Genomic DNA, 20,578 nt, shown 5'->3' with positions numbered 1-20,578 from the left:
CCCCCCTTCTGATACAAGTGGCATTCGTTTGCGTCGCATCACACGCTGTGACACGTGCAGACAGGCGGCCGAACTCATTCAGGCTCCCAGCGGTCTTCATCAATCTGTTCTCGTTCCAAACAACAGCCCACACACTGCTAGGCTTTAGAGACTCTCACGGGCACACAGAGTTTCAAGGAGAATGCCACTTGATTTTAGATATGATATGCTCTTTCTATGGTGTGACACCATCATTGTAAAGAAACAAGAGAAGTACCAATTTAATTTCAGGCAACAAGTTTGCAATTTTACGATTTTCCTGCTCGCTCTGTCAGCAGAATTACGGAAAAACTACAGCACTGATTTAAATTAAATGTGGTGGAACGATGTGGTCAACTCATTTCAATTTGGAGCAGATCCCAATCACAGGGCGGATACATGACTTATATTCCATTCGTGGTTAACATTAAGAGAGAACATTTGTAACAGAATGAGACATTTCACATGAACAACCCGCTCAATTGGAAACAAAAACATTGAAACTGATATTAACGTGTTGCTCAGGTGGTATAGTATATATTCTGGTTTTTTGTTGGACGAATCCAAAATGAAAAATCCAGCCATTTCCTCACATTAATGCAAAAATAATCCTGCCATCCAAAAACTAGCATAAAGTATTTATACTCCCCGACATATTAAATGAAAAGTAACCTTGGTACTGCAATCTTGATTAATATAAATCACATCACTTATGTGCAACGCAGGCTAATGTTTCAATACTGAATAATAGGACATCTAGAAACTTATTTAAAGATTGTAGCGACAAAATTACTAATCATCTCATCTCTGTCCGTAACGAAGTTAAGAGTTAAACAATGTTGGATGAAGAAACAACACAAACAATAATTAAAGTAGAAAGGTACGGTCAGCAGAAAATGTCTGAACCAAGCTCACCCTCTTTCCACAAACCCAAACATACACTCAATACAATAAAGTACACCCATGTGACAGAAGGTGAACAATTATGAACAAATAATGAGAACAATTAAAAACAACAGCTAAATAAGCATTTTGGCATCTACAATGATATATAGTATTAAGTATCTATTGTATTTTTACCACAACCTGAAAGGTCCCTTACATGTGCAGTAACTGCTCTGCTGTCTGCATTCACAGCACACATCCAACACAAAAATAAAAACTGATGTATACACATGGGCTAACAGCAAAGACACAGGACTAACAAATGTGTCTTTGATAACACACACATATCGAACACAGCGTGCCAGACATACCGAGGGGAGCCTGAACAAGCTGAGGCGAGGGGGGGGGGGGGGGGGGGTTGATACGGAGATGGACCCACAGACACCTCTTTGAAAGTGATACATGGCCCAGGCTGGCAGCAAAGCGCCACTCAGAATCCCCTCAGACAGGCTGGTTGGGATTAAGGCGGTAATAAGCCCACACACACACACACACACACACACACACACACACACACACACACACACACACACACACACACACACACACACACACACACACACACACACACACACACACACACACACACACACACACCACACACACACACACACACACACACACACACACACACACACACACACACACACACACACACACACACACACACACACACACACACACACACACACACACACACACAACAATGCGACCAACTGCAAAGATAATGTGTATGTGCCTCCCACTACAAAGCAAAACTGAGGGTCAGATATGCATTTCTCAGTATGACATATTTGCAGAACCACACACACAGCACAGCTTGCTAGAATAGAGACAATGCATGAGTGGATATATGCAACTGTTTTGTTTAGATACAGATATTACAAGGAGACAAACCCAAAAACCCAAGATACTACAGTTAAGAGGAAACTTCTACTTCTTCTTACAAACTACAATCGGCAGCTTTTCTTTTAAATGTAAGGACAATTACTTTCTCTTTCTGCCTCTGTCCAGACGCAGGGACAGTTTCATCCCACAGGCAATAAGACTGTTACACACCTGAACAGCTGAAACAACATCCCTAATATTCATCTGGCTGTTACTTAAAAATTATGTTTCTATTTACCTATATATCCTATTTCAATAACTTGCATATAGACTCTTATTGCACTTTTTCAAAACTATATTTTTGTAATTTTAGCCATCAACTTTGGGAGATTAAATGAGATTAAAAGTTCCCTTCAACAAAGTCAAACACCAAATTGGGTTTTACCTATTATTAAAGGTGGGGTAGGTAATTCACTTCAGAAACACTTTTTGTTATATTCCATGGAATGCTCTTAACATCCCGAGAGCAATGAATATATTAAATGCTTTGACAATAAATACATACAAAAAGTCATCTGTGGAAGCCGTGGCGCTGTAAAAAGCACGACCAATCATTTTAGCCGGCCCGGCTAAAATAACTGGATGGCCTACCTGCCTGTCAGCCTTCCATCTGTGCACACGCTTATCTCGTGCCCTCATTGGTCATGTGCGCGTTCGTGTGTGTTGGAGGAGGGGCTCTGTAAGGAAGTCTGAAGGAAGGGGCAGATTTCTTTCGGCTGCGTACTTTCAAATTCTAGCGCACTCGAGCTGCTTTCTCCATTCTTACCTACCCTACCTTTAAATTGATAAGAAGTTTCGATTCATCATAGTAAACTAACTCAATTCTGCTGGAAAAGTGAGTATCATTGTGGCAGATTTCAGGAATTAAATAGTTTCATAAAATCTCAAACCAATAAAAACTGATGGCTTAAACTACAAATATAAAACCACTGACATTGTCTGAGTTTGAAATGTTATTCTGTACCCATATAAGCGTATTTACTCATCAACAACATGCTTTTTTTAAAACAAATATCCCACCATGTCAAGTGGAAAGCCATAAACTGCACATACAGTGTAGTTATGAGGAAAACTGGGACTGACCTGTTTTTCCTCGACATACTTTTTGCAGAATTAAGAGCCCAGATCTAGAAACAGTCAGCCTCTGACAAAGAAAGGATATGATTGGGTGGCAGGAAGTTCCAGCAGAGGACCTGGTTGGCCAGAGCGAGGTAGCGCTGGAAGACGGACGACATCTGAGCGTTCAGGTTCTCTCTGCGGCTGAACTCCTGTAGCACCTCCATGGTCAACATGAAGATCTGACGCAGGCCTTCTTCCTGGAGGAGGGGGGGGGGGAAAGATGGAGGAATTCAGGATCAAAAGTGATGCATAAAAGAAATCGGAGAAAAGGAATGAATAACAATGATTTTCCTTTAAGGGTATTTCTAGACCCAGATTCGATTTTCCTGTGTTTTCGTCAAAGTGAATTATCACTTTAATTAGGTGCAGTAATGAAAAGAGTGCTGCAGACATGTTACCCTTAAAGGTTGAATAATAAACTAAATAGATTAACATGATGATTCAGCCTCTATGGAGATAGACATATACCAAGCATGATCATTTCTGACAATGAACTAAACATTGAAGACTGCTTTCTACTCCTCCATCTTGGGACTGTGTAACTCCCTCTCTTGGATATCAGCATGTGAAGGACACTGTTCAGGAACTAGTTGATGCTCTGTATGTGATGACTACTTCCATTCTGGAGAGGATCATAAATACATGGATTTTGAGAAAAAGTCAGAATTTAGAGAAAAAGTCTGAATTTTGAGGTTTTTGAGAGTAAGTCTGAATTTTGAGATTTAGAGAAAAAGTCTGAATTTTTAGATTTAGAGGAAAAAGTCAGAATTTTGAGGTTTTTGAGAAAAAGTCAGAATTTTGAGATTTTGAGAAAAAGTCAGAATTTTGAGATTTTGAGAAAAAGTCAGAATTTTGAGATTTAGAGAAAGAGTCAGAATTTTGAGATTTAGAGGAAAAAGTCAGAATTTTGAGGTTTGAGAGTACGTCTGGATTTTGAGAAAAAAGTCAGCATTTTGAGAAAAAAGTCAGCATTGTGTAAATGACAGGATGTATGATTACCTACAAGAACCGGTATTCCTCCATCTTGTGACTGTGTAACTCCTTCTCTTGTATATCAGCATGTGAAGGACACTGTTCAGGAACTAGTTGATGCTCTGTATGTGATGACTACTTCCATTCTTGAGAGGATAATAGATACATGGATCCTGATTATTGAAGCTCAAGCCGGTGACGAGTGATACTTTTCAAACAGAACCTATAACAGCTTTTTGCTAGAGGTGAAAAGCAGAACAGTAATTGGGGATCAGACCTGGAAGAGCCTCTTGACGCTGCCGTGGAACTCCATGCTGAGGCCGATGCTGCTGGTCTTACTGGAGCTGGAGAACTCGCTGAGCAGAGCGGTGAGGATGGAGCAGGCCAGGGTTTGCTGCATCAGAGGGAGGTGTTATCATTTATTTATTTATTCCATACATGGCAGTTATTTTAAAACATATCACAAGCATTGAGCAGGAAACTACAACTAACCTGTACACCACACTCATCCAACTATAACTGGGAACTGTTTTAAAAAGGACAGTACACACACTCCCATTTTATTAATCTAAAATAAATTGAAAAGCAGCCAACTCAACAATCAGGGTTTGAAAATAAACTGTTTAAATGGACTACCTATAAGACCCCTCACTGAGCCACTATTGATCCGAACCCTGACATGGTCTATGTAATGTATATCTTTGTTGACCTCTCTGACACTACTTTTGTTTTATTGTAGTTCATGAAAAAGAAAAGCAGCTAACTCACCCATATTAAGTGTTGACTTTGAAGAGGTCTTTCAAATTGAGTGCCTTCTATTTTGAAAGTCACATTTGTAAAATATAGTTAATGGCTTTTTCCCTGATCACTTCCTCCGGCTGGGTTTGTGCATGCTTGTCCTTTTCTAGTTCTGGGTATAGTTGGGGAAACAAATGAAATGCTGCCACCTACTGGATTGAGAGGAGATGTCCAGTTTGTTTTTAAATAAAGAGCAACCTAGTGACACCTAGTCAAGCCAATGTAGTTTTACAAACATTTTTACAAATGCCAACAAGAATGGATTTAGGAAAAATACTTTTTTTTTTTTTAAGTAAGTGAATTTTGAAATTATTAGATCTATATTTTTGCCATGTTGAATTTGGGACTTTACAAGGCTCTTAAAGGTAGAGTAGGTAAGAATGGAGAAAGCAGCTCGAGTGCGCTACAATTTGAAAGTACATAACCGGAAAAAATCTGCCCCTTCCTTCAGACTTCCTCACAGAGCCCCTCCTCCAACACACACGAACGCGCACACGACCAATGAGAGCACGAGATGGAAGGCTGACCGGCAGGTAGGCCATCCAGTTACTTTAGCCTGGCCGGCTCAGATGATTGGTCGTGCTTTTTACAGCGCCACGGCTTCCACAGATGACATTTTTTAAATGTATTTATTGTCAAAGCATTTCATGTATTCATTGCTATCGGGATGTTAAGAGTATTCCATGGAATATAACAACAAGTGTTTCTGAAGGGAATAATGTCAAACGTCTCGGAAAAAATCCACTTCTGCCATCATTGAAATCTAATTCAATAAATAGAGTAAAACCAATATTACAAGCTTAGCCTAATCTTTATCTGACACTGTGCAAAAGAAAAGCCTTCAATCCTATCTGGTACAGCTCTGTGAACAATGATTGTCACTAATCTATTGAAATTAGGGCTGTCAAGTTAACGCGTTAATAACGCAAAAAAAAATTAGCGCCACTAATTATTTCAACGCGATTAACGCATGTGTATTTTTTTTCCTCGGCCGCCCCGTAGTTTCAGAGCGCATCGAGTTTAAAATACCATCTACAAGCTGATGCTGACAGCCCCGCTCCTGCCGCCCGCTTGTGGCAGACCACACTTCCACGCTCACCGGCAGGCAACCGACTGGCTGTTGGGAGGACCGGGAGGGTGTGTGTATGTGTGGCCCGAGCGAGCGAGAGAGAGACCTTACGTGCATATGTTGTTGTTAGCATCTGGTGCTAGCTAGCTGCCGGCCTAAACGGATATGGAGCTGTTTAAATGAAAACAGAGGAGCGACATTTCGCCACAACTGCGCCGAGCACTTGACTTTATGCAGGAAGCCAGACAGTGGACATTGTACGAGAAGTCAGCACACTCAGCACGGATAGTGCGCAACATGATTGCAGCGTCCGGCAGCTCCCGTTCGAGCATATGCCTTGAGTTGCACATAGTTCCAACACACACACACACACACACACCACACACCACACCACACACATCACCACACTCACACACACACACACACACACACACACACACACACACACACACACACACACACACACATCACACACACACACACACACACACCACACCACACACACACACACCACGACACACACACACCACACACACACACACACACACATATATCACACACACACTACCACACACACACTACACACCACACACACGACACACACAGCCACACACCCACACACACAACACCAACACTCACCACACACGACACACACAAGCACGAACACACACACACACAAACACTCCCACACACACACACACATCACAACACACACAACACACACTACACATCACACACACACACATCACACACATCATACACATCACACACATCATACACATCACACACACACACCCACCACACACACCACACACACACACACACACACACAGCTTTGTATGTTCATGAGAGGTTCCAGATTGAATTGAAGGCGAATATTTGTAATGTTCAGAGGTTGTTGTGTTTAATATTCATGAGAATATTTGTCATTGTTCAAATGATAATAAAAATTTGCATAAAGCATATTTGTCCACTCATATGTTGATAAGAGTATTAAAAACTTGAAAAATATTCCTCTAAGGTACATTTAGAACAGATAAAAAGTGTGCGATTAATTTGCGATTAATCGCGATTAACTATTTTAATCGACTGACAGCCCTAATTGAAATACATTAACACTGATACATGTGTGATCTCTCTCACCACGGTGGTGTTCCCGCTGCTGATGAGCTGTCCGACCTCGAGAAAGATGCTTTTACAGTTGATGCTTTTGTCCAGAGAGCCTCTCTTCACGATGACCGCCACCGCCAGAAGGATCTGCTCACGGACATACTTCTGCAGGCTGGAGGGAAACAGAGAGGAGGTTCAATATAAAATCAATGCTCTGATCCAGAGGAACTCAGAGTCAGTGCAACAACACTGACCATCAGCAGAGACTGAGAAGAGAAGGGAAAGTGACATGTTGTGACTGAGGGTTCAATCCCAGCTGCAGCGTGTTTTCTTTGGAACAGTTATTGCATTTTTGTGGTCTCTTTTTTTCATGATCAGACTCAAACAAAAGAAAACAACAATCCATCTAGCTTTTGTAACCTTAGTTTATGTAACTTGTACATATAAAGCCATTCTCTTCTTCTCTGCTGTTTTTTTTACCAGCAGACACTTAAGAAAATAAATGCTCATAAATCTTGTAATTTGAAGGAATGACAGAGATCACTTGAAGAAACAATTGACAAAATAAATAATTTATATGTATCAGAGTTTCTGTTAGAATTATTTTTTGCCGGTCAACATGTCCGTTAAAGTTTAAAGGGAACCTATCATGCAAAATGCACTTTTTTATGTCTTTTATACATAAAGATGTGTCCCCGGTGCGTCAGGGAACTCACGCAACGTCAGAAAATACAACCCTCTCTCTTCTCCTCCGTACCCAAATCTCTAAAAACGGGGCTACAACGGAGCTGATCCAGATTTGCGTCCGATATGACGTAATATCTGAAATGTGGACCCACGGCCCTATCAGAAACGTTGCTATCAGAAACAATGCCCGACTGTTTTGGACGTAATATGGTCGGTGTTTACATTAGCATCGCTAACACTCAGAGCTAACCTGTACTGGAGAGCATGTGTGTGAAGAAGCAGGAAATAAAAAAGAACTCACTTTGTGGTATAACCGGCAAGAGAGAAAGCCTTTGAGCTCCATACTGTTTCAGATCCTTGATAATCCATGATATGGCGTTTCATCACGGCAGCATTTAGTTTAGACGGTAGCTGCCGGGTCCCACATGAGCTCAGACCCTCCTTTTTATTTTTTGTAAAGCTTTATACCCAAATCAGCACTTTTGAAACAGGAAGTGAAATAGAGGGATATGAGGCATGGCTAATGGGTGATCTGTTTGGTATTTTGAGTAAAACACTTCATAGACATGTTTTTTATATATTTGTATATATCTGAGACCTATGCTATTGCCTAAAAATAGCATGATAGGTGACCTTTAAATCTTCCAGACAACATTTGAAAAGTGCCGGTCAAAGGTCTTCTTTGTTATTTATTGAGCTTTAAAACAAATTGATATGATTCGATATTAAACAAACTAACTATAGTAGATTAACTATTCAAAAGTGTACAGTAATTTACAATAACACGGGAATAATACACGGAGCGCTCTCTCTCTCCTGACAGCCCGTCAGTCTCATGCAGCTCGCGGATCCAGTAATGAGTGACCCGACAGTAAAACTAAACATATCTATAACTAGTTACGGTAGTTAGAGAGGTAATTAAAATAGCTACGTGTGATATTCTAACCTGAAGTGTGTGTGTGTAGCTCTGCTTACCGCTGCAGGTGATCATGCAGAGTGCGTGTCAACTTGTCAGCAGCAGCTGATCTCTCTCTCCCGTCAGATTAGACTTCACTCGCGCTTATGTCCATATCGATCAGATCTAGCTAATGATATGACTACCTGCTTATCAAGACACCTAAACAATAAGTGTCGCTATGCAACCGGGTGAGGCTGCAAAGTATAGCGCAGCATTATGCATTTGTTTACATGCCCACCGGAACCCCTAGGCATTACCAACAGATCAAAGCACAATCAACCCACACAGGACATCTCTTTCTCCACATTAAGTGTTAGCCATTAGAATTGACTCTTCTTGTCTGTCACACACTCTTCTTGTCTGTCACACACTCTTCTTGTCTGTCACACACTCTTCTTGTCTGTCACACACTCTTCTTGTCTGTCACATACTCTTCTTGTCCGTCACGCACTCTTCTTGTCCGTCACACACTCTTCTTGTCTGCCACACACTCTTCTTGTCCGTCACACACTCTTCTTGTCCGTCACATACTCTTCTTGTCCGTCACACACTCTTCTTGTCTGTCACATAAGTGGCGCAACTGATGCGGTATTGTGCTAAGAAGAGTAATTTCTTGCATTTAAATAACTGTTTTGATGTGTTCCAGTCAGGCTTTCGTCCAAACCACAGCACTGAGACTGCTCTTGTAAAGGTCTTCAATGACATCCACTTAAACACAGACAGTGGCAGAACTTCAGTGTTAGTATTATTAGATCTCAGTGCTGCGTTTGACACTGTTGACCACAGCATATTACTAGACCGACTGGAGAACTGGGTGGGACTTTCGGAAACATTTCTAAATTGGTTTGAATCCTACTTAAAGGACAGAAACAACTTTGTTTCTATAGGTAAATACCCATCTGAGTTGACAAATATGACATGTGGGGTTCCTCAAGGCTCCATCTTGGGGCCTCTTCTCTTTAACATCTACATGCTACCACTGGCTCAGATAATGAAGAACAACAAAATAAGTTACCATAGCTATGCGGATGACACACAAATGTACGTAACAATTTCACCAGGAGACTATGCTCCAATTCAAACACTGAGTAAGTGCATTGAACAAATCAATGACTGGATGTGTCAGAACTTTCTCCAATTAAACAAAGATAAAACTGAGGTAATGGTTTTTGGAGCCAAGTCAGAACGTATAAAAGTTAGCGCTGAGCTTCAGTCTGCAATGTTCAAAACAACAGATAAAGCCAGAAATCTAGGTGTAGTCATGGACTCTGACCTGAGTTTCAACAGTCACATTAAAACAGTTACTAAATCAGCCTACTATCACCTAAAGAATATATCTAGGATTAAAAGACTAATGTCACAGCAGGATTTGGAAAAACGTGTCCATGCTTTTATCTTCAGTAGACTTGACTACTGCAATGGTGTCTTCACAGGTCTCACTAAAAAATCTATTAGGAAGCTGCAGCTAATTCAGAACGCTGCTGCTCGAGTCCTCACTAACACTAAGAAAGTGGATCACATCACTCCTGTTCTGAAGTCTTTACACTGGCTTCCTGTGTGTCAAAGAATAGATTTAAAAATACTGCTGCTGGTTTATAAAGCACTGAATGGTTTAGGCCCAAAATACATTTCTGACCTCCTGCTAAATTATGAAGCATCCAGATCTCTCAGGTCTTCAGGGACTGGTCAGCTTTCTGTCCCCAGAGTCAGAACTAAACATGGAGAAGCAGCGTTCAGTTATTATGCTCCAAATATCTGGAACAAACTCCCAGAAACCTGCAGGTCCGCTGCAACTCTGACTACTTTTAAATCCAGGCTGAAGACTTTTCTTTTTGTCGCTGCTTTTAATGGAACTATTCATATCTTAGACTGCACTGTAACTTTGATCCATGTATTTTTTCTTTTAATGTTTATTTTATTATCTTTTCTTTTTAATGACTGATTTTAAATGCCATTTTCTTAATGTCTTTCATTTTTTGTAAAGCACTTTGAATTGCCTTGTGTTGAAAGGTGCTATATAAATAAACTTTGCTTTGCTTTGCCTAAGGGGAAATTATTTTGGCCGGACATTTTGACCGGTTAGATTTAGATTTGCCGGTCTTCAGCATATTTTACCGGTCAAAGTCCGGTAATTACCGGCTAACGGAAACTCTGGTATGTTTTACATTATATTTAGTACTACTTATAATAAATAAAGATCATCATTTATTTTGGGATTTGAAATAGTTGTTGGATTACATCATTTTCTGTGCCTCAGACTTATGTAGGAGGAAAAGAGGTCTATCAATAACTGTACGAACCGCCACAGGTCTATAAACGTTTTGCATACTAATAATAAGAGCCTCTAAGACACACACAGCTTTAATGATGCCCCTTTCCTTCTCTCTTACTTGGGTCTCTGCAGGACGTAGGTGAGGAGGAAGGCCCGCAGCGACTCGATGCTGCTCTTCTCCAGAAGGATCCACTCCCGCACCACCGCCTCCATGACGGCTGTGGCCGCCTGGAACAGAACATAGTCCACCTTACTGGTCTCTGGAGAGGAGAGAAATACAAAGAGGGTGAATGGTGATAGAGAAAAAACAAGACGTCAGTTGGAGAAACTCAATTTATACATCGTGAGTCAGTACACTTACTTAGGCACCAAACTAAAGGCAATTTAAATATATTTAATGTGAAAACTGTGTGAAACCCCAGACTAAAGGTGGTATGGTACAATAAAAACATTAAGATGTTATTGTTAATAGTGGTGGTCTAATCATGTATAGTGAGGTGGACTGAAGATCGGAAGGTTGTGAGTTCAAATCCCGCCAGGAACACCACCACTAGTGTGCCCTTGAGTAAGGCCCTTAGTCCTTAGTTACTCCAGGGAGAATGTCCCTGTAATTGGTTATTGTAAGTCGCTTTGGATAAAAGTGTCAGCTAAATTAAATGTAATGTAATGAATTCCTCATCAACAAGTAATTTAAACAAATGTACTGTCCCAGTTTATGTAAAAATAAATACATTTTTAAACTTAAATTGATGTTAAATGACAGTTTGATGATCAAAATAAGGCAGGCTAGAATTAGTTAGGTAGATGGTATTACTGGTAAACATAATATGATTTGCATTATAATGCAAACAGCAACATGTAACATTCACCCAGTTGCAGGTTTATTGGGTCAAATAGACACTGTACTGTTATAAATGTTCCTTTCCTAACTTGTATATTAGATTAGAAGCATCAGCTTTTGGCGGACACAATAAATAATAGCTTTCTTCGGTCTGTAGAAACACATTAGACAGAATATTATAAATCCTGAGGTAAATTGGTGAGTAGCAGTTGAAATACAAAGTACCAAAGAATGCAAATATAAAAAAGGTGCCCATACAAAACCGAGGGGCGTCAAACTCAATTTCATTGCGGGCCACATCAGCATTAAGGTTGCACTCAAAGGGCCGGTTGTAACTTTAAGACTATAAATATATATATATATATATAAAATAATGTTTTATATTACATTATTGCCTCTGCATTGGATTATTATCGGAGAGGGTAATAACTTCATAATTAACTACGTCTGAGAGCAGAAATCTAGGGCAAATTATTTAAAATAATTGCAAGTCTCTTCAGTGCGCATGTCACAAAATGAGATGCATTGTGGGACTGGGGGTGTTTGTCAATGTCGAGTACGCTTGCTTGGTAGCACATGTCTTCCGAGTCACTTGCTTCAGAAGCGAGGCAAGAATACTTCATGGCATTCGGAAAACGAAGAGTGGAACAGGCGAGCAAGTGTGCAGGTGTGCGTCATATGAGCCTAACATTTTCCGCCACAGATTTGCGGAAATTGGTCCGTGCGCAAAGCATTGTGGGGATTTTAAGACCGCGGAGTCTACACAAGTGCAGCCTCGAAATTTCTCGCTACGAAGTACGCCGGGCTCGGTAGAATTCCAAGTATGCTGGACATTGGAACAGTCCTTCGGCGGCACACGATGACGTAGTATGCTTGAAATAGTGGTTCTGGAGCAGCTTTACTCGACATTGAGAAACACCCATGTAGTGTATGGACATCGTGCTTCTGTAAAGTGGCATGAAACCGTATAATAAACGTATTGTATTTTTTGCAAGCTCTTGAGGGCCAAATAAAATGAAGTCGGGGGCCGGATTTGGCCCACGGGCCTTGAGTTTGACACCCCTGCCTTAAACAATTGTAGGTACATAACAATCCTCAGATCTATGAAAATAAAAATAATGTACATTTTCTGCATAAATTCAGACTATGCAGAAGAATGATTTCTGTCAACAGTTACCTAGGATGTGCTTGCAGATGGCAAAAGGTGATTTGGATTTCCTGAAGGAGAGGAAGATGTGTTCAGCATGCTGTCTCTGTTCTGTGCTGACCATGGAAGGCGGTGCCTGGAAACAAACAAAACAAAAAAATAGTATTTATAGACAAGACTTTTTGTTTATTAAACCATGTTCTGTCTTTCTCACTTGGCAGAAAATCAAATTCAAGTTCATATTCTAGAGTTAAAATCTCTTTAAAATGAAATAGAAGTGTTACCACAGTGCTAATAGAGGGGCAGTGAATTAAATGAAATATTGCAATTATTAACCAATAAGAAAAGTGTAGGTTTGAGTAATAGTAATTAATTATTTTAATGTTCATAGTGAAGACACTATTTAATGTGACATACTGTATGTTGATATGTTTACAACAAAGATGTCAAGGAAACCCAAACTACAATAGAGAACAAAGATCCTTAGGATTTATTAGCTTTGTGTTTTCTGAATGATTTTCGATACGACTTTTTACTTTTATTAACAATGTGAGATGGGGAATTTGGCATCAGCAGAGACCTGCATGTTAAGAGTGTCCTTCTATGTTACTATTCTGTTAACTGTAACTGCTATTGCATTATACTTGCTATATCAATGGGGGTCTACTAAACTACAAACATCCCTCAATATAATGCAATATACAGTACAACTAAGCAACGCTGCAAAACTAATTTTGAAATATAATCATTCTATCCACCATCAAATGCCTTGTACAGAAAACAACAACATTATACAACTTCATGTCACACTTCTGTTAAATTAACACATGACCAAGAATGGTTGACTGCCCCTAAAATAATGCCAGAAAAGACAATCAATAGAAAATATTGCCATGATATGAATAACATCCAGAAAACAAGTAGCTAGTTTCATATTTAACAATGTCCACAAATGTATATTATGATGTATGTGTAGGTATGATAAATTACAGGTATGTTATGCACCTGTACAGTAGGGAAATCTATGAATATCGTGGATAATATGAAGTTATGAACACTAAAATGAATATATCTGGATCCACAATGCCAGACATTGCTAGCCATCCATTCAGTAGACACCTGCTGACTAACATGTGCACAGAGAGCACATATGTGATCAACTAATGTTCTTTAAACAAACAGATTGTCTCAGAGAGTATGTTTAAAAAAACGGGGGGCAGAAATGTACTTTAAAGAACATAACAGAACTCAAAATGGCAGAAAGCAAGAAGAGGCTGTAGCTAGCTCATGTATCCATTACAGACTCATGACATACACATGGTTAGCCGCTTTAGCTGGTGTGTGAGGGATGTAATTAGGCTGGAGGGAGTTTAAAGAGGAGGAAAATGGGTAAATATTGTATATAAATCAGAGTTTAATGTTACAGGTGAAGCTAAAGCAACAGCACCGAGATGCTCCAAACAGAGGGGAATATAAAACTTAAAGTTTCTAGAAAGTGCTCTAACGCGGAAGGATATTTTTAGACTGGTGTTTTTTTATGAAATAAGGGATGATTTTGAGGAACAAAGGGGGGAAATGTTGGGATTTTTTGCGGGATGGAGACAAGAACAGGGATAGGGAAGGCGCCACGCATCGCTCACACTGCGTTTCTCCCCGGGAACACATTCACCAACAGAATTAAGCGTACAAACTGAGAATAACCATCACGCGTCTCTAACCGTCGGACTCCACGCGACACAGTAAACATGTGTGTTCTTCCGGCCAAACCTTAGCACCGAAACAACGTTATATTTCTCACCATTAAAACTTTGGCAGCGCTTTCCAGCTGTGTGATCACTTCTGGTGCACCGACCGCCGCCATCGTTTTCGTCCCTCTCCAATGACGCGCCATGCGCTCTGCATTGTGGGATTACAGTCTGAAGCAACAGGCAAAGCGGTTTAGAGACCCAAAGGTTGCGGGTTCGAGTCCCGACCCGCGTGCAGGCTGAGCGCGTAGAGGCAGCAGAGGGTCGTGTATTTCAACAAAGACAAGGTAGGTTTATTACAGCAAGAAGTTGATTCAAAATGCTTTACACAACGCAAATGCAACATATAAAGACATCAACAAAGTATTATATTAATAGCAGAGGTGAGGGTAACTAAGAACATTAGATCAACTAAAGTACCATTTTGAGCTACTTTACTAGAGTATTTGCATTTTATGCTACTTTGTATACTCCACTACATTTAAAGGAGAAATCATGTATTTTTTCTCCACTACATTTATTCATCAGCTTTACCCCCTAATCGCACCAGGAGCGTCTGCGCTGCGCTGCGACCTCCTCCTGCGTCCTAACCCACCAGGCGCGTTTCAAAACGTTGCGGGAGCGGAGCGTCTTGTGTGCAGCCTCGCAGTTGTTGGATGAACATTCCACTTCCTGCCTGCGCCGCGTCACAAATAGGATTCATCCTATATTTTAGAAATTCCTTGCGGCGAGGAGCTTCTGGGACGCTTCGAGCCGCGGCGCAGCGTGTCTGGTGGAATAGCACCCATTGACTAGAGTGGCCGCGATCGCTAAAAACGCCGCAGCGCAGACGCTCCTGGTGGGATTAGGGGGTAATTCTTTTAACAAACATTAAAATAGTGGACTATTAACTCTTTAATTCACCAAAAAGTCAATCAGACCTTTGGTTTGTTTACAACATTGCTACAACAATATTATCTAGAAATGTCACATATATAATTATACACACACAAGGCCTTTTTTTACACAATGATTACTTTGACTTGTTATACCTTTTGTAATTTGTAATTCAAGTCCATTTTCAGTCACATTAAAATACTAGAAATAGACAGTGGTGGAAATAAATTGCATTGACTTAAATACAACTTTAAGGGAATTTTCTTAAGTATTTCTTATATTCAGGAAGAGCCATTCATTGTAATGGCTCCTCATACTTAAAGGTCCCATGTCATGCTTTTTCCGGTTATTACCCGTCCCCTTCTGTGTTATCAAGGTTTGTCTGCATGTAAACGGTCTGCAGAGTCACAAACCCTCAAACTACACCCTGTAGCGAGTAAAACTCTAACACAGAAAACACCTGTCTATGCTGCCCCAGAACGCCTCGTTGGAAATGTCTCTTTTTCTTCCTGAGTACAGCGACGTGCCCATACCCAAATGGACCAATCCGTGGAGCCGTTAGGTTACACACACACAATCTTTTCTCAGCTGCAGCTCCACCGATTTCTCCTCCCTGAGACGGCGAGGCTGTGAGTCGGTGTGTGAGCACACACAAACTCCCAGCCAGGCTGCGGGTGTGTGTATTCGGGCTGGGTTTCGCTGTGTCGCAGACAGCCACTGGGCTCATAGGGAGGGGGGGCAGGAGCTCCAACAAGCCGTGTAGGACAGAGTGAATACACATACAATACAGAGATGCTGTATGAGAAACCAATGTGAGTTTGGAACAGTGAACAATATAAATCTATTAGTCTAGTAGTCGACCTCAACAATGGAATTATGATCAGTAGAAATGGCCATAACGTGGGACCTTTAAGTATAAAATACTTATTTTAGTGCATGTTTTGGCTGGAAGTGATTTTTATCAGCAGATAAACAATTGTACTTTCATTTCTTTGGAACCCACTTTAAATTATAAAGTTAAAAACTGTCCTCTTCCATTCACACATTGATGACCTGAAATAAAGCACAAGTCCAAGAAGTTGGTTAATTTAATTTATACATACATTTTACACACAAAGGACTGTGAAAGCATTTTTACAAATTCTCAATTCATACATAAATGTGAAAAAAGAGATAGCTGTCCACATTACATCATCGATAATACTGCGTAGACATGGTTTTTTGAACATTAGCACAAGGGAAGTTGAAAAAAAAGGGAAGGAAAATGATACAAAAAATATGTATATCTGTATAAATATAAATTCAAAAGTAACAGAGTTGTATCATACATCAAGGAGCATCAGAGACAACGAGAGACTCCTTAGAGTAAAATACAAAAGGATACACAAGTGAAGAAATCAGAAATCAACAGTAAAAGATTGTCAGTCATCACTCTCTAACCTCAGAAACACCTCACACACTCTGCAGCGACTCCTCATAAAGCTATGTTTCACTGTCCTGGTCCACGTGGATTGGCAACGAGGGCTTTGGAGAAGTGGACCTCTGGACCACCTGAGAGGAAAGCTGCATGGTGGAGCCCTCGAGCAAGGCACTTCATCCACAGTGGATTATCTGAGAAACTCACAGGCAACACTGGCTTTGTTTACATGCAGGATACTAGCTTTAGTACATTTAAAGCCACTGTTAACACATTTCTGGCCACAACAAAAAAAATTGTTTTTTGGTGTAATCATGCAACAAATGTCATTCTCTGATGTTAAATGTAACATTTGAGCTTTAGAAAATCTAAAATGACCCAAATTGCATTATGTTAGAGTGGAAAACCCCTTTTTAACTTCCCTAAATCATTATTTTTGAAACAATATATGAAGTTACATTAAATTGGCACCTTGTTTATTATGTCATTGAGTAATTTACTGTTCTGACCACTTTCCTTACAAATCTATTGTAAGTTACTGAATGGAATAAAAACAAGGTTGTTGATGCATGTAAATAAAGCCAGTGTTGATAATAATAAAAACAGGTAAGAGAGGATTGTGAAAAAGATGGTAATAAGGCAATATTTTTAAGATTGTGCTGCTCACACAAGGCACGGCACATTTACAGAAAAACAAACTTTCAATACATTGTCAGGCAAGTAAAAAAAAAAAAAAAAAAATCTTCTGTAACAAATCTGATCCTCACATTTTCCATCATCGTAATGCTTCAAAAAATCACTTGAAAAAGTTCAGACTTCTTGAGCATTCCCAGTCTTCAAGGTCAAATTCAGAATACTGAACGGTTTGGTGTTCAAACGGTTCGACAGAGAGCAGTCACCGTTTACTGATTGTCAATAAGCGAGAAGGTACTGGATGATAGCGTCAAAACGGAACATGGCACAGGTCTGTAGTAAAAGATAAACAACACTCACACTTGTGGTCATTTGGGATAAATAAGGAAAATGTACCAAACACAAACTCTTTGTTGAAATTGTATAAACAGAGAAAGCTATTTGTTCTTTTTCAGATTACATTTCCTGAAGCCATCCTGCCTCGCCCGTCTAACTTTTATCCACCAATTTCTTTCTGAATCCTCCTCTCTTGCGTTAAGGACCAGCCCGGCAGCAGGAGAGGAAGAGTCCGCCATCTTTGTTCTGCAAAAACACTGATCGTCATCTTCATCATCACCTTCGTCATCGAGCGGCGACACACACTCCCAACATTCAATTAGAAAAAAGGCACACGGCTCATTACTTTCAAAACCCAAGCACACTTCTTTAAGCCACAACAAAAGAAAAACAGGTAATAACAATTATAATGTAAATAATATTAACCACAATAATAAGCAGCATGTTGTAACTGGAAAGAGGAAATATATATATAAACCAATATATTTGTACATTTCAGTACAAAAAAAAGGATATTAAGTGTTTAGAAAACTATATATAATGTATTTTTTTGTATTGCACATAGTCATACTATCACATGTTTGCTGTAAGAACATGTTGCACGTTTGTGTTTCCCTCCAGAAGATACGAGGAGGCGGGTTAAGTTACAATGCAACTCATCTTTGCAAAATAGCTGTAAAAGTGTGCTGTGTGTGTGTGTGTGTGTGTGTGTGTGTGTGTGTGTGTGTGTGTGTGTGTGTGTGTGTGTGTGTGTGTGTGTGTGTGTGTGTGTGTGTGTGTGTGTGTGTTAGAGTTTTGATTCCAACTCAGCACCATCTGACCCGGCAGGTTCAGGTCTGGCTTTGATTTCTCTTAATTTCTTTAAATAAAGTTTCTTTCTACTCATCAGTTTGTTCCTTAGAGCAAAGCATTGGGTGTCCTCTGCCCCCCAAAGCAAACAAGAAGTATCATTTTAAAAACGGCTTTCTTGATCCAATTCTTTGTGTGAAGTCCACTGAACGTCAGGTTCAGTAAACACCTCAGTCTTTGATCCGACTAAAACCGAATTAGGCTTGATTTTTTTAGCCTGGTGTGAAATCTATACATGATCAAATGCTTTTGTAGCTGAGCTTTGAAATGGTTAGTTAGAATAGAGGATCAGTAACTTGAAGCATCTTAAAAACACAAAGATATTTGCAACAGTAACCTCTTAGGGAAGAAGGATCAGGCTCCGTCTTAAGGACAAAACAACACGGTGAACTACAGTTGGCACAAAATGAGGCAGCTGTGGATATACAAGATATATGTAACCAAACACATTTCATTTAGTTAATTCCAATATTTCAAGATTGATCTGCTACAAAAAGCAGATATCAAGATGGCCGCTTCTCAGAGGAATCTGAAGCCAACTTCTTGAAATATTGACACTGAAATCCTCCTGCAGAGATTTCTTCATCCAGCCCAAACTGTACTGATGCATGTGTGTGAGTGTGTGCACGTGAATGCAGTGTGTCTCTGTAGCTTAATTTGCAGCAGCTGTGAAAGAGGCGTGTTGCTTGTTCAGTCTCCCCTACTTCACTGTCTAACAGTAAACAGGTGTCGCATCGCGTGTCCGATATCGGGGCGTGAAGCAGCTCCTGCGTCAGGAGATCACCGCGGAGGTTTTGCAGTCGTCCGTAAGACACGAGGGTGGAAGGAATGGGACAAGAAACCGCTGGAAAGATCCAGAAGCAGTCCTCGAAGTTGACATCTTGTCTGTGATCCAATCATCCTCACGTTCTCAAGATTCAATCCTTTCATCCTGTAAAATCCTTTCAAACCGATTCACCCTTCGAGCACACAGAATGTCGTTCCTTGGTCCTGGATGAGGGGAGTTTTGTATTTGAAGTCATTGTGAACTCACTATAGTTTCCACAAGGGGGTGATGTGCCATCACACATGGCAGATATGCATCAACACACAGACACACCTGTACACACACACGCTCTACACGTACACCGGCTCACACCCTTCCCCCTGCTCTCCTTCCTCGTCATCATCATCATCCTCATCCTCATCATCTTCTTCCTCCTCCTCCTCTTCGTCCTCCTCTTCCGGGCCCACGCTTGGCGACGCCTCGCTGACCTCGGGGGGTTTCGGGTAGCGGAAGGGGCAGCCGTTGTCGTCGAAGAATCTGCGGAAGGTGAACTCGTAGAAGGCGTGCTCCGGGTGTTTCCCGTTGGGAGAGCAGAGGATGTCCAGCGCCCGGCTGCTGTCCCCGCTGTCGCTCCACGCCCCGGGGCCGCAGTCGTCATCCACGGGGTCGAAGTTGGAGGTGTCCATCGAGTGGGCGATCTTGGGCCGGTAAGGGGCCGGTTGCTGCCGCAGATTGCTGGTGAAGTCCACCTGGGAGAAGAAGGGGTGAGCCTTGATCTCGCCGGCGCCGTTCGAGCCCACTCGATCCTCCGCGGAGCAGCAGAGGCGCCCGATGATGTCCACGGCCTCCGGGCTCAGTTTGACCTGAGCAGGAACCTGCAGGGTGCTCTCCCAGTTAATCACCTGCAGAGGGGAGGGACAGAGCACATGAGGTTACAACAGATACAGTAATGTCAGATCTCATACTCAATCTGTTGGATTCACACACATTTCATTCATTACCCTCCAAACCGTCGTTGACTTTTCAACAGGGGTCAACAATGTGACACAATTACTGGACATAAAATACACACCGTTTTCACACACAAGACCAAATATGTATATATGTTCATTTGAATTAATTTCTTATTTTA

At 40.9% G+C, this 20,578-nt stretch overlaps 2 protein-coding genes across 2 annotated transcripts in view; both read right to left on the bottom strand.

Annotated features, from left to right (window-relative positions):
• xpo4 (exportin 4) overlaps positions 1-14,759 on the bottom strand; it is a 71,435-nt gene extending 56,676 nt beyond the window's left edge. Inside the window, exons 1-6 of the mRNA XM_034201448.1 lie at positions 14,623-14,759; positions 12,855-12,960; positions 10,955-11,096; positions 6,953-7,091; positions 4,220-4,336; positions 3,014-3,167 (exon numbers count right to left, since the gene is read on the bottom strand). Of these exons, the coding sequence (XP_034057339.1) occupies positions 3,014-3,167; positions 4,220-4,336; positions 6,953-7,091; positions 10,955-11,096; positions 12,855-12,960; positions 14,623-14,715 (751 nt within the window). The 5' untranslated portion in view covers positions 14,716-14,759. The remainder of the gene's footprint in view (positions 1-3,013; positions 3,168-4,219; positions 4,337-6,952; positions 7,092-10,954; positions 11,097-12,854; positions 12,961-14,622) is intronic.
• A 1,759-nt stretch (positions 14,760-16,518) lies between these two features.
• The window catches only part of lats2 (large tumor suppressor kinase 2), a 30,109-nt gene continuing 26,049 nt past the window's right edge, over positions 16,519-20,578 (bottom strand). Inside the window, 1 exon segment of the mRNA XM_034201452.1 lies at positions 16,519-20,348. Within this exon segment, the coding sequence (XP_034057343.1) occupies positions 19,797-20,348 (552 nt within the window). The 3' untranslated portion in view covers positions 16,519-19,796.

Source organism: Gymnodraco acuticeps, unplaced genomic scaffold, assembly GCF_902827175.1.
Source record: "Gymnodraco acuticeps unplaced genomic scaffold, fGymAcu1.1, whole genome shotgun sequence".
Lineage (NCBI taxonomy): Eukaryota > Metazoa > Chordata > Actinopteri > Perciformes > Bathydraconidae > Gymnodraco > Gymnodraco acuticeps.
This window is presented reverse-complemented; position numbering and strand designations above follow the sequence as displayed.